This window comes from Solanum stenotomum, chromosome 9, assembly GCF_019186545.1.
Source record: "Solanum stenotomum isolate F172 chromosome 9, ASM1918654v1, whole genome shotgun sequence".
Lineage (NCBI taxonomy): Eukaryota > Viridiplantae > Streptophyta > Magnoliopsida > Solanales > Solanaceae > Solanum > Solanum stenotomum.
In genome coordinates, this window is record NC_064290.1 from 7,221,221 (window position 1) to 7,236,929 (window position 15,709).

The window sequence follows — 15,709 nt, forward strand, 5'->3', positions numbered from 1 at the left end:
TACGTATATCCTTTCCAGACTCCACTTATAATCTTTTTTTCTCTAGTACTCTCATCACACAAGATAACAAAGGAAAATCTTGATCAAGTTTCAGTCAAAATTGAGACATTTTTCTTGTTAACCCACAAGTAACAAAGGTTTCCTTACATGTTTCCTAATTTGTTTATGTGACAAAGTTTCCTATGATATACATCTAATCCATGTAAACACATATACAAAACTGATTTCCCAAAGAAAAAAACTTCCCCTGATTATGTCTGGCATCGAATTCTCTTCGATCATTGAACTTAAATGCTCAGAAAACAAACTACTGTGCCATGAACAAACTGCTGGCATCTTGCTACTGTCAAATCTTCTTTTTTTCTCCGGAGCAATGGCTTTTTCAGATTCAAAATTTCATGAGAATAGAGCGCGATCAGATCAGGCAATTAGCCGGGAGACCATCAAATGGTTGCTGAATGTCTCAGGAATATATTGTACTAATGCTGCATGTGAATTAGTTCATCTTCCTTGCATTCTCTTATTGCTATTTCCATAACGTTGCTCGATGTAGAAGGTAATACATCACAACAATGCCTTCTTGGAGCAAGCAACTACATATAACATTAGACCAAAAGATCCAAAAATTAGACACTAAACAATTTTACAAAGAACAGAATTTAGAGAGCAAAAGTTTTAAGATACCTGTTGTTTATCAAGGACTAACTTGTTTGACAACATTCTGATTTTTTCGACTCTTCTAGGTGAACTCCTGTCGAATTTGCATTTCTCAAATGTTTTCTTCTTGTAAATAGTCTCAGTTCCATTTTTGCCTGAAGAAACTTTGTCCAAGAAAAAAACAAGCTGCCTTCGGCATGGATCAAGTTCATATTTCTTTGTATCAAAGTCGTATAATCCACCTAAATGGCTGCTTTTCCAGGGAGCGTAGCTCTCTTGTACGCGCTGAACATTTGGTAAAAGCACATGCTTATCAAACACTTGAACAGCATATCCCCAAGACACTGACACAGTCCAAGAAAACCAACTATCATAGCAAACTGTTTGCTGCAAAATTCGATGTGGATCGAAGCTTGCAGCATTGTACAAATGCTCCAGAGCCTTCACTGTTGTCATATTTGGGAATATAGGATCAATTTCTTCCATATGATGCATAGATACCAATGGCCTAATGGGATGTGAAGCCAACATTCCAAACACATTTTTATGAAAATCCATCTAGTATTTCAATTTCATAAAAACAGAACAACATAGTCAGAAATGCAAAATTCACAAAAATGAAAATGGCAGAATACATCGACATCCCCTTAAATCTGTCAGTAAATTCTATCTAGACACTCGAACTACAACATGTTCAGATGTAGCACCTAAATATATAATAAAGTGTTCCCATTAAACACTTCCAACTCAAATTTTGGAAAAATCTTTTGCTCATGTTTTCAAGTGCTCGTTATAAAGATAAGTTAACGACTTAAAATATATCAGCTCCTCTGATAAAACCTCATGCATGTTCCAATTGATGTCAATGTGTAATGTGATCAACTTATCTATGTAATGAGTGTGTGAACACTGTATAGGAACTTTTTCAAAATATGATCCAAAAGTGTCTAATTGGAACAAATCATAGTTCGACTATCTAAGTGAAATTCACAGACAAGTTTAAGGGTTTGTCGATATATTCAATGTACCTGATGAAATCCGGGCTCACGAGTTAATCCAACACCAAGCTCAGACAAACAAGCATGAATTCTCCCATCACTTCCATACAAATGAGGGTATCTTTCTATACAAGAATCAAAAACTTTAGCCAAAACTTTAGCCAATGGATAACTTATAGCAAAACCAGCTCCACCAAAAGCCATTTCATAAGAAAAAAACTTGTTCTGCATAAAACTCTCTGAATTTGTCCCAATGTAATACCAAAATCCATGATCATACTTAGAAAGTGTCATAACCAAATTTTCTGGGAAGAAAATTGTATCATCATCACCAAACACAAACCATCTAACATTAGTATAATTAAGCCTCACTGTCTCCAAAACGACACGTGCCACACGTATAGCTGATGGGGTCCCACCTTTATGTGTATATCTAAAATCAGAAGTATCCTCAGAAATGCAAATTTTAGGCAAAAAAGATTCATCATCATTTGTATCATTTGATGAAAAATGTGGTATTTTTTCAAGAAACACACAACCCCTCATTTTTTTAGGCTTCCACCAAAGTTTAACATATTCTTTTCTTTTAGACCAAGATAACTCATTTGATGCAATCCCAAAAACAACATGATCAAGATTTGTTTGTGATGATAAATTATTTTCATCATTTTGTAATGAAGTTGAGGTATGAAAATGCTTATTTGGAGCTAGAAAAATGGAACAAACAAAATAAATTATGAAACTAAAACATGATATTATAATGAGATTCTTGAATTTATTGGTGGAATTATATTGTGTCTTGTTAGAAAAATGAAAATTTTGCATTTCTAAGGATGAATTTTGAAGACAAAGGGAACAAGGGGTTTAGAGAAATTCTATTCACTACAAGTCTACAACCCCTTTGTGGAGAAAATTTGACAATCTTTTTAATTTGCATTTTAGAAAATCAGTTACATGTGTACATGTTTTTATTATTAATTACGAAGAGTTACTAATAGGAAAAGTTAGGTTACTTTTGAGTTTTTGAATATGTAACGCCATGTTTGAGTCCAATTAGAGGTCTCCATGTGGTGGAATTGAGTCAATAATGTTGACGTGAATAAGGAAAATTGGTGAAAAAACAGAATGTGTTTTGTCATATTTGAAGAAAATGAAATTAGTAAAAGTCAATGTGTGTGAAAATGTGAAAATTATGAAGAGGTGTATGACATGTGTTAATTTACGATGGTGACATTTGTACTACTAAACTAAACACAAAACGAGGGTTTGCCGAACATAATCATCAATTAAAAATAAATATATTGAATTTTTAATTTTGTAATTTTAAACATGTTATATGATTGGCATTTTTTTTGAAACGGATTAAAAGGGAAAGTAGTAAAGACAATTGCTACTTTTAATCTCAAAATAAATTGAGGCCCTCGGCGTCTTCCTCCATGTACAGCTTACTTAGCCTAATCGAAGGCATTTTTAACTTTCTTTCATACTCTATCGAATATATGTCATTTTAAGTCGAAATAATTTTGTAAAATCGAAACTGCTTTTTCGGTAACAGATAATGAATGACATGGATGAGTCTTTTCTCAAATAGACTTGAAATGATATAGATAAGCCAATTTTTTAATGAATGACATAAATGAGTCTTTTCTCAAAGTTCGATGACACATAGCCTTTTCCTTTTTCAAAATAAGATTAAAGAATTTTGATGTGGATTCTAAAATCGAATTAAACAAGAGACAATATAAGAAGATATTTTTGTTTCGTAGTTTGATAGCTCACATGCATTGCACATGCACAAGGCCTTCATTTAGGAGTTAATTACTTAGATTCATGTTAATTTGCAACATCACAAATCTTACTAGATATTTGAACTTCGAATACATATATTTGACGTGTCCAAATACATTCAAATCATGTATGTCCAATGCACAAGATTAAAATTAGATATGATTTATTCTTATATCCAAGTGGATTTGCATGTATCTAACTCTCACATGTATGCTTATGGAGTTAAATTTAATATTGAATATATGCATTTATTTATTTTGATAAATTTAGTTTTGAATATGTTACACTTGTTGTTTATCATTTTCTCAATATTTGCAACTGTATCTGGCAAATGTAAGCAAGAAATGTTTTCAAAACCACAGTTTGATCTGGATAAGTTACATTTCTGGTGAATTTATATATGCCACCTTAACTAAACTTTCCTGAGGCCTGTCTAGGCTCATCTTTCTCCAGTAAAAAAATAAAAAAAATTAAACTAATCATAGTTCATAAAAACATAACAATATCAACTTCAGTCCGTGGTATGGCGGAATACACCCAGAGAAACTATAAGCACAGAACTTGCTTATGTCCCAAGATCCATGGAATCGACGAGCCACCAAGGTTTCTCAAGAGTGATTACTACTCTTTCCAGAAGAGATGCAACACACATGACACCCTCCTACAAGAGTTCCTTAATAGTACGGGAGGTAGAGTAACAATCACATAAATCTGCAATGCCAAGGAGAAGAAAATGAACTTCACTATTAATTCAAAACCACGGGAATAGGCACAAAAGGCAACAATAGAATAACTCGTAGCAAGTAACTCAACCCTCAAAACAATGCTCAAAAGAGAAAGCCGGAAGGAAATGAAATTTAGGGACAAGGAGCTCCACAATCTTACCATTCCTGCCTAATTTCAGCATGTGAATCAAGCAATACGACTCAAATCATCGTGATTACTACTAAGGCCTGTACATTTCACACTTCGGTGCAAACAGCTGAATCTATCATGACATTTTAGTGATGCTCTATACCAACTATTCAAATAACAGGAAATTCAAACCTTATGACAAAAGTTTTAAAAGGCATTCAATTCGAAAAATACTAATAAAAGAAGAAAAAAATGGCAAGCTTTAATAGATAAGATGGTATGTGCTGAGTCTGCTAAATAAAGCAGCAGTAGCCAGCAAAATTCATGAATAATTGTTCCACACGTATCAATTTCAAATCTCTCTTCTTGTTGTGCGCATACATGTTTGCTTTACATCACAGTTTGCTCAGAGATTCTTGGATATTGATATACCTGCTGCTATTGAATAGGGTGGCTTAACCTGAGCCATGCTACAGAATCAGAACGCTAACAAAATCATTTAAGTACCAATTCCCAGTTTCTTCGTCCATGTTATACTGACTAAGTATGTCAGCTACAGGTTTTTGAGGACTAAGTGACAAATTGTTGTATGCTCTGAAGCCTAGTGTAATTGAACATGCCTAAGTAACGAGGGTGCTAAAATGCAGTTCTTTTCTAAACTGAAGACAATTTATAAGGAAGGAGTTGAAAGATACTTGGGATGAAAAGCATGAAATACCACTAAGATAAATGTTACCCCCATTCACCTATTCTAGTCGCTTCCTTGTACTTACAACAAGATTACCATGCCAAGCCTATATTGATACCTGTAATTTTTGCAATTTTCCTTCTACAGTTTTGGTACACTTTGTATACAAATTTACCTTGTAAGTATGATTTTTCTTTTGTTATTAATTTGTTAGAGACTCAATAGTAATGCATCAGCAAAAGCTAATTAGTTTATTAGTTGCCCAAATTCTAAAATTTATGGATTTTGCAACTAATAATTAGACAGAGAGAAATCAAACATGGCCAAAGTTTCATAGCAAGTTGGAACTAGTGTCATGTGTTTACGTCTCTCTCAACACATTGAAGTTCCATGTATCCTTTCTGTGCCTCCGGTAGTTATCATTTCTCTAGGAGAAATTTATTTTAACAGATTTGGAGAGTCTTTCTTCTCCCTGAAGTAGAAGTTCGAGATGCATTAACATTTTTATCACACACTATGGATGTCATGTTTCTTTAAAGACAGCATGGATATGGATAGCAGGCAGGCCTATATTTCTTGGTTTTGATAGGACTAGGATTCCTGGGTTTTGACAAGGGCCAACCACCTTTTACTTAAGAAGAGAAAAAGGCCTGGGGCATAGCAGGATGAACCAATGTGAATGAGTGTAAGCTTTGTTGCCCTAACGCGATTGGTGTTGACCACACTAGGTGCTACCGTGGTAGCAAGAAAGACCAGATGATATGAGTTATTAACTTCAAGTTTCAACGCCAGCTAACATGAAAGTAGGACCTTATATGATTTAGAAATAGCACTGGGAGAAACAGTCTTCTGTGAACCAAAGCAATCAATAACAGGTGGAAAAAAGAAGGCATGTGAGGTCTTTCTAACCAGAAAGGGTACCTTAAAATTCAGAAATCGGAAGAGAGAGTTCTGTCAAGAGACTGCATACCCCCCCGCTCGTCCAAACCATGGATTGACAGGCCGTCTGTCGAGCAATTTTAAGTATCATTTTAAGTCTGCATTGAGATCAACTCATCATGCCCACATTGTCTAATACCAACTATCATTGTCTCATTGATAGGTGACGAAATGTCACAGCATGATCGGCGAGGTGCCTTCAACTGATTCAGGAAAATTAGATGTTCAGCAGAAGAAGCATGAGATAGAAATATGCCACAAACAAAGGCACAGTAATAATAGCGAGACAAGGAAAACAAAGTCCAGGGTCCATAGGCATGCAGAGTACCTGTTCAACATCAAAGGCAAACTTCTGCGAGAGGACCCTTATCTTTACCAACTTTTTTGTAGGATTATTTCTAACACACTTCCCAACATTGTGTCTTGTATACTCAGTCCATATGCCATCTATACTAGAAAGCACCTTTTGCAAGAAGAAGACATCAGGTTTTTTGCATGGATTACTAGGGTTGACTCTAGTGTTGAGCATATAGCTTGCAGAAACATTTTTACCCCTTTTCCATGGTGTAAAAGTTCGCTGCAGCGAGAGAAGATCTGGAAGAAGTTGATTCCCTTCAAACACCTGAACGGCATAACCCCATGCAACTGAAACGGTCAGTAAACTGGACTTGTCATAGCACACAGTTTGTTCCAAAATCCTGGCTGGATCAGCATGGACAGCTTGGAAAAGATGGTCCACTGCTTGAATCCTAGTCATGCCAGGAAAAAGTGGCTCCACGACGTCCAAGTGATGAAGTGATAACAAAGGTGATAATGGATGTGCAGCAAGGATACCAAACAGATTTCCTCGAACATCAACCTATTAATAATCAAAGCAATTTCGACTTAATACACAAAACTAAAATCAAGAACATCCTAGGTAGCTTATATACTCACATGAGCACCCTCAGAAGGCTAGTTCATTTAACTTCCATTAGCAAAGAAAATATTTGAGGTTAAGTGAGGTTACTCGTAAGCTCACAATAAGGTAGCATGCCAAAAACTACTCCCTCATCCAATTTATAGTATTTCGTTTTTAGTCTGTCCCAAAAAAGAATAACACTTCTCTATATTTAGAAACAACTTAATTGTAAAATTCTCATTTTATCCTTCATGAGATAGTAACTTATAACCAAACATATATATATGGCTTATTTGCGACCACAAGTTTCAAAAGTTGTTCTTTCTTAAACTCCATGCACACTCAAACACCGTCACATAATTTGGGATGGAGGGAGTATAAACATAAAAAACATTAAACACTATTTGAATCAAAACGAGCCTTATTTCAACTATCATCACAATTGCAGAACTACAATTGAAGAAAAAAATAGCAGTTATGTTCTTTAATAACATGCTAAACAGATTGGTCATAGTTTCCATATGCTGCTAATCAAATCAACCAAAAGATATCAAAAGTTCAAACATTTCCCTGTGATACGAAAACTTAACAAGATTTCACATAGTACTAACATGCTTTATCATTTGCCTCATGTTTTTACTAAATTAAATGAATCTTAAGATCATCCAATAAGGTCATCTCATGAAAACCAGATCCAAAATTCCATCTTGCTCTATTAGTTTATAGTTCAAGTTTTGTTAATGAAATCCAAACCCCAGACAAAACAACAACAACATACCACGTTTAATCCCACAACTGGAGTCTAGCGAGGGTAGAGTGTACGAAAAGTCACCTGGTGGAATCCAGGTTCGCGAGTCAAATGTACTCCGAGCTCAGCTACACAAGAAAAAATCCTGGAATCACTTCCATACAAATGAGGGTACCTAATCAAACAAGAATCCAAAACCCTAGCTAAACCCTTAGCCAATGGAGCACTTAGTGCAAACCCACCCCCTCCAAATGCCATATCAAACGAATACTTCTCATTTTGCTCAAAACTCTCCGAATTATAACCAACATAATACCACTTCTCACAATCATATTTCGACAAAACTCTAACCAAATTATCCGTAAAGAAAACAGTATCATCATCCCCAAAAACAAACCAACGGGTATCATTAAAGTTCACATTTTTAACCAAATCAAAAGTATCTTTAACAATACGAGCAATCCGAATCGCCGAACGACGACCAGCAGGAAAAGAATAAGGAAACTTGGAAGTATCCGATGAAACAAGAATTGGGGGAGAAGAAACAGAGAGGGTAGAAATGGAAATCGGGTCGTCAAGGAAAACGACGGCGTTTGTGGAATTGGGTTTGTACCAGAGGTTAATGTAAGGGAGACGGTTAGAGAAAGATGAAGAAGAAGCGGCAATTGAGAAGAAGAGGTGTGAGATTGAAAGATTAGTGGGAATTGAAGGGGTTTTGGAGAAATTGGGATTAGGATTGAAGGAAGTTTTGGGGGTATGGATGTGATGAAGAAGGAAGATGAGGTAGAAGATAACAAGTGTGGAGAAGATTAAGAGAAGATCTTTGAGGCGATTTTGTGTATGAATGAATCTTGGAACCATAGGCATTTCTACTGTGTTGGATGAACTGAACATGGAAAAAACTAAGATAATGATGACTGTAACTATGGAAATCGAACTGTATTGTGAACAGATCTCAGATTTTTGGTTCTGTCTCTGTTTCTGTTTCTGCTTCTGGTTCTGGGTTTGAACTGTGGAAATCTGAAAAAGTAGACCAAAATGATGACACGTGAAAGCTTCGTGGTCGATACTCATATTGAAATCCAATTGAAATTTGAATTTACGATAAAAAGTTTCATATTGAATAGGCAAATGGTCTTGTACACGTAAAGCTTTGTCATATATTTGTCGTCCTTATTGAATTGAAATTCTACTGAATTTTAAATTCATATTAGAAAATTTCTTATTAAATTAAAGTGTCTTTTAACAAAGGCGATTCGATTGGTAGTAACCTAACAAAGAGCGAATTTATAAAGCTTTGTCATAGATTTATTGTCCTTATTGAATTGAAATCCCATTGAATTTTGAATTCATGTTAGAAAAATTCATGTTGAGTTAATGTGTCTGTTGGAAAAATAGAGATAAAGAAGATAATTGGAATTTTCTATCTATTCCTTTGTGGCTGTACAAGGCTATTTAAACGTAAAGAATGAATACAAAGTTGAATCCCATCTGTACACTTGTAAGCATCTGATGAATGCAAAAATAACTATCCTAACAAACTATGTACCATACAAGAAAACAAAAGAATAATGTAAAATAAAACTATATACACGTAGGCAATCTTCTGGAAAATATCCAAATGGGAAAACTTGACAGCTGTTGAAAGTGAGTAATAATTGACAAGCCAGATCAGAGGGCTGAGATTTCATCACGAGAAGCAACTAAATCAACGGTGATGAATTGGAGATATATATCTGTTCTTTATTTTCTCTTTGACCTTGGTAGAGAACACTTTGGTAACATTAACGTTTCATTTGTTTTTGAGCTGAAGGAAAGAATGAGGGAATAGAGATACCAACACCCCCCCTCAAGTTGGAGGGAGGTGAGACGATGCCCAACTTGCCCAAGAGAGATCGATGAACAGGTCCTGATAAGGGTTTGGTAAAAACATCGGCTAGCTGCGAAATCGAAGGAACATAGCTCAGAGAAATCAGTCCGGCAAGGTATTGTTGACGAACGAAATGACAATCCAAGTCCACGTGTTTGGTTCGTTTGTGGAATACCGGGTTCTTAGCTATGTGAATAGCAGTTTGGCTGTCTGAGAGAAGGGGAACTGGAAGAGGAGAAGGAACAGAGAAATCATCGAGAAGACGGACCAACCAAGTGATCTCAGAAACGACTCTGCGCATTGATCGATACTCAGCTTCAGCGGAAGAAAGAGACACCAAAGATTGTTTCTTGGATTTCCAAGAGACCGGAGAACCACCGAGAGTGATAAAGTACCCACTGATGGAGCGACGAGAATCAGGGCAACGACCCCAATCAGAATCACAAAAGGCTACCAAATCAAATGAGGAGGATGAAGAAAGAAAAATACCCAAGCCGGGATCGAAGAGAAGATATCGGAGACATCGAAAGGCAGCATCAAGATGTGGTTTGCGAGGGCTTTGCATGAACTGACTTAAATGTTGGACAGCGAAAGAAAGATCAGGCCGGGTGTGAGTAAGAAAATTAAGCTTGCCCAACAACATTCTGTAGAGAGTTGGATTCGGGAGAAGATCACCTTCATCCATTCGCAACCTGGAAGTTGGATCAAGGGGGCACGAAACAGGATTCAAATCCGTGCATCCAAACTCATGAAGTAAATCCAAGGTGAACTTTCGCTGACATAAGATAATACCTTTAGGTTCTCGGATAATCTCCATGCCTAAGAAATAATGAACAGAACCTAAATCTTTAATTTTGAATTGGGAATCAAGGAACAACTTGAGTGAATCAATCTCAGATGGATCATCCCCCGTAAGTAATATATCATTAACGTAGACAGCCAAAACAGAAATACGACCTTCTGATTTCTTGAAAAATAAAGAGTAATCGTTGAGTGAATGTGAATAACCTTTGAAATTGAGAGCACCGGTCAGACGAGCATACCATTGTCTAGAAGCTTGACGAAGGCCATACAAAGACTTCTTCAATTTGCAAACATGAAAGGGTGTAGGGGCAGTCATACCAATGGGGAATTTCATATAAACTTCTTCCTGCAAATCACCATGCAGGAAGGCATTATTGACATCTAATTGTGAAACATCCCAATTCCTTTTAANCATAAAAGGGTGTAGGGGCAGTCATACCAATGGGGAATTTCATATAAACTTCTTCCTGCAAATCACCATGCAGGAAGGCATTATTGACATCTAACTGTGAAATATCCCAATTCCTTTTAACTTCAACAGCTAGTAAACATCTGATTGTTGTCATTTTGACAACGGGGGAGTATGTCTCTGTAAAATCAATCCCCTCCCTCTGTATATCTCCCCTAACAACCAATCGTGCTTTGAAACGCTCAACAGTTCCATCTTGTTTATATTTAATTTTATAAACCCATTTGCAAGGTAAGGCTTTCTTGCCTTTGGGTAATTGTACCACATCCCAGGTGTTGTTGGACTGTAGGGCTTGAAACTCCTTATCCATTGCTTCCTGCCAACCTGGGTGCATGCTGGCTTGAGAATAACTAGTTGGTTCAGAAATATAAGAAATAGAATTTAATAAAGACTGATTAGAAGAAGAAAGGTTAGAAAAAGGAAGGACAGTTGGAGAGATAGGAAAAGCAAAACAACTCTGAGTGAGGTCAGTGAGAACAACGGAGTTGCAGATGTATTCATCCAAATACCTTGGTGGATGATGTAACCTAGTGGACTTCCTGACAGGGAGAGTATCCGAGGTTGGAATAGAAACAGTAGAAGGAGAAGGAGTAGTGGACGGAGAATCAGGTAGGGGAACTGATGGATCCTGAAAGAGAGAATGAGGGGAAGGAGAAACAGACGCAGGAACAGAGGTGATATCTGGTTCATATGATTGAATAGGAGAACCAGAAAAGATAGGAATAGTTGTTGGAACAGTAGGAAATTTATAAAATGGAAAAATTGATTCATGGAAAATGACATCTCTTGAAATAAAAATCCTATTTGTAATGAGATCAAGAAGTTTATATCCTTTTTTCCCAAACGGATAACCCAAAAAAACACATTTGATTGATCGAGGATCCAATTTGGTTCTATGAATAGGTATGGTAGATGAATAACAGAGGCAACCAAAAGTCCTCAAACCAGAATAATTAGGAGGGTGTCCAAAAAGGAGTTCATAAGGAGTTTTCATGTTTAGGATTCGTGAAGGGTATCTATTAATCAAATAAGTAGCAGTGAGTAAACATTCCCCCCAAAATTTGATTGGAAGATGTGACTGAAAAAGAAGTGATCTGCAGGTTTCAAGAAGATGTCTGTGTTTCCTTTCCACAACACCATTTTGCTGTGGAGAGTAAACACAAGATGTTTGATGTATAATTCCTTTTGAAGCAAGAAATTTAGTTGCTTCGTCACTGCTTCCCAGTTCGAGGGCATTGTCACTTCTAAGAATCTTGACTTTGGTGTGGAATTGGGTCTCAATCATAGATAGAAAATTTTTCAAAGCATTGAAAGCATTGGACTTAGTACTGAGTAGAAAAGTCCAGGTTCCCCTGCTATAATCGTCTACAATGGTGAGAAAATACTTAAAACCGTCATGAGTATGTGTTTTATAAGGTCCCCAAGTGTCAACATGAATAAGATCAAAAATATTCTTAGATGAAATGGTACTAGTAGGGAAAGGTAATTTGGATTGTCTAGCTTTAGAGCAAACATCACAAGGAGATAAAGTAGAGGGAACAGGAATGGAACAAATATTCTTCATATTAGAAAATGGCATGTGCCCAAGTCTAGTGTGCCAAATGTTTACATCAACAGTAGAAAGACCTAAAAACAAAACAGAATTGGAAACTTGTGCATGTGCACTTTGATTACAAACTGAAGTAGAGGGAAAATTTCCTAAACTAGAAATTGCATGAGGAGTCTTGAGATGACTTGGCTTGCTAGAATCCAAAAAATAGAGCCCTCTATTGACTTTACCAAGAACCAGTGGCCTCTTCATTGAAGGGCCCTGCAAAATAGCACCAAAAACAGAAAAAATGAGAATAGAGTTGAATTGAAAACACAACCTATAAACTGATAAGAGATTGTAATTGAAAGAAGGAACAAACATGACATTTTTTAGGGTGAGGCCAGGCAAAAGATGTACTGAACCTGACTGAAGAACTAAAGCTCTAGTAGAGTTAGGTAAATTAACATAGACTGGTTTAGGAAGCATTGTGATATTGGAAAGAAGGTTAATATCAGAAGTCATGTGATCTGAAGCACCAGAATCCAAAATCCATGAAATGGAGTTCAAAGAAACACTAATAAAAGATTTAGGAGATTTAGAAAGAGGAGGATGTGATATACCAGCACAATTGGCAGCAACAGTGTCCATTGGAGTTTGTTCACCTTCTGTACCAACCCTCACATTTTGGAGTAACTGATAGAGGCTATGAAACTGATCTTGAGTCATAGGTCTATCCCCTGCTTGAAGTCCACTGTCTTCAGCACAAGCAACATTACTCTTAGCTCCTTGGGTAAACTTCTTAGACTTTGTAAACTTAAAGTCAGCAGGAAACCCTATCAACCTATAACAATTATCAATAGTATGATTTTCTTTCTTACAGTAAGTGCAAATCAAAGAAGAAGTGTTTTTCTTTCCATCTGGTAAACCCCTCTTCTCCGGAAAAGGTCTATTAACCTCATATCCTTGTTTAGAAACATAGAAAGCCCCTGCACCTGGATGATTAGAAATCTGAACTTCCCTCTGCTTCTCATCTCTAATCAGAAGGGAATAAGCATAGTTAACAGAAGGTAAAGGAACTAGCATGAGCAAGTTGCTCCTAGGTCCTGCATAAGACTCATTCAGTCCCATAAGGAACTGGACTAGTCTAGCATCCTGTTGAGATTTCAAAGTTTTTACCTTCCCTTCGCAAGTGCAATGGCAAGTGCAGGTCTGTGAAACGTCAAGACTGTCAAGCTCATCCCAGAGCCTTTTCAACTTGGTGTAGTAAGTGGCAATGTCCAAGTTTCCCTGTCCTAACTCACTGATTTGTTTCTGCAGGTGATAGAGCTGAGGTCCATTGCTTTGCCCAAATCTCTCCTCAAGCTCTTCCCAGATCTCTCGAGCAGTCCTTGAGTATAGAACACTTTCTGCTATTTCTTTGGAAAGTGAGTTCAAAAGCCAAGAAATCACCATGTCGTTACACCTAGACTAAGAGTTTAAAGATTCAGGTGATATAGTGGATCTAAGGATAGTTCCATCAATGAATCCAATCTTGTTCTTGGCCGACAAGGCAATAAGGATTCCCCGACGCCAACCACCATATCCTTTCCCATCAAATATGGTGCTGACCAGAGTCATTCCAGGTGAATCAGAGGGGTGAAGATAAAATGGGTGACTAGCAGCAACCACTGGAGTTTCAAATGACCCTGCTACACCAATATTGGTTTGAGCAGGAATGCCACCAACAGATGAGGGAGAACTTTCAGTGATAGGATCAGGCATGGTGAAGAAACAGAGGTAGAGAATGAAGGCAGTAGGAACAAGAAGGAAGAACCAGGATTGTTAACCCTAATGCTCTGATACCATGTTGGAAAAATAGAGATAAAGAAGATAATTGGAATTTTCTGTCTATTCCTTTGTGGTCGTACAAGGCTATTTAAACGTAAAGAATGAATACAAAGTTGAATCCCATCTGTACACTTGTAAGCATCTGATGAATGCAAAAATAACTATCCTAACAAACTATGTACCATACAAGAAAACAAAAGAATAATGTAAAATAAAACTATATACACGTAGGCAATCTTCTGGAAAATATCCAAATGGGAAAACTTGACAACTGTTGAAAGTGAGTAATAATTGACAAGCCAGATCAGAGGGCTGAGATTTCATCACGAGAAGCAACTAAATCAACGGTGATGAATTGGAGATATATATCTGTTCTTTATTTTCTCTTTGACCTTGGTAGAGAACACTTTGGTAACATTAACGTTTCATTTGTTTTTGAGCTGAAGGAGAGAATGAGGGAATAGAGATACCAATTGTCTTCTAACAAAGGCCATTCGATATGCAATAACATAAAATAGAGTGAATTTATCATCTTACTAATGATTTTGTCCATGTAAAGCTTTATTATATATTTGTCGTCCTTACAGAAATTATTTGTCTAAAAATAATAATTGGAGTTTAAGACTATAAGAAAGTTTACATTTTATTTTGTCATTTTATTTTTAAAATGACACATAAATAAAGTAAATATAAAGAGAGTTTATCTCTGAAAATGTAGATTAATGTAAATAGTAAAACACCCTTCTTATTCCGTGGTAATATAATTTTAAAAAGCGTGTAAATAAAAAATAGAATAATATTTCGAGACCGAAAAAATAAACAGGGGCAAACAACAACATTTAGGCCGAATGTAGCAAGTCTTGTGCTATAGTGACCCAGACAATACACAAACTATACGTATTTCATTTATAATTAGTGTGTATTTTATATATTTAAAAAGTGATTATAATTATTTTAATCGAATGTTCTTTTAATAAAAAGACATTCTTCAAGAGGAAATAACTAGTAGAACGATTCTAGAAGTTCAGAATAAGTTGGTATTTAACTATAGAATTTGAAACCTCAACTTCAAATTTTGATTGGAATTTTTATTGATGAAATTTACACAAAACTTCAATTTCAAAAATCACTAGGATTTAAATTCTTTATTATGATTTAATCTTTTTAAAAATGTAACCCATAAATTTATATTTTATTTTTAAAAAAATCATGTTTGACGTAAAAAGATTGTATATACCATGTGGAACAAATATTATATCAAATAATAGCTAATTACTAGTGAATCTTTATAAAATTATGTATACTTGAAAGTTTGTTATAATACTAGATATAGGACCCCGTGCCAGCACGGGGCCCAATATATATTATTTTTTTATTTTAATTTATGTCATATTATGGAATTTGAGAAGTTATTGAAATTTTTATATGATTTTAAAAATATTTTAAATTTTTAGCTATTGTGATTTGCAGTACTTTTTTTTAACATAATTTTGAAAATAATATTTATTACTCTGTTTGTTCTAATTTATATGGCACACGCAGAATTTCAAATATTAACCCTTTTTTATATGTCTCTTTAATATATTAAGTTGTTAATTATTGTATTTTATAGTACATTTTGAACCTAATTTTTT

The 15,709-nt window shown here is 35.7% G+C and overlaps 2 protein-coding genes across 2 annotated transcripts; both read right to left on the reverse strand.

Annotated features, from left to right (window-relative positions):
- Window positions 1–392: 392 nt before the first annotated feature.
- Window positions 393–2,480, reverse strand: LOC125876557 (uncharacterized). Its single transcript, XM_049557766.1, has 3 exons — window positions 1,686–2,480; window positions 685–1,215; window positions 393–593 (listed from the first exon to the last, which is right to left on the reverse strand). The coding sequence occupies exons 1-3, from the start codon at window positions 2,478–2,480 to the stop codon at window positions 480–482; spliced, it is 1,440 nt and encodes a 479-aa protein (XP_049413723.1). The 3' UTR covers window positions 393–479.
- Window positions 2,481–3,674: 1,194 nt separating this feature from the next.
- On the reverse strand, window positions 3,675–8,650 carry LOC125876745 (uncharacterized). Its single transcript, XM_049557983.1, has 4 exons — window positions 7,659–8,650; window positions 6,254–6,784; window positions 5,908–6,128; window positions 3,675–4,154 (listed from the first exon to the last, which is right to left on the reverse strand). Exons 1-3 carry the CDS (start codon window positions 8,646–8,648, stop codon window positions 6,018–6,020), a joined length of 1,632 nt encoding a protein of 543 aa, XP_049413940.1. The 5' UTR covers window positions 8,649–8,650; the 3' UTR covers window positions 3,675–4,154; window positions 5,908–6,017.
- Window positions 8,651–15,709: the final 7,059 nt, after the last annotated feature.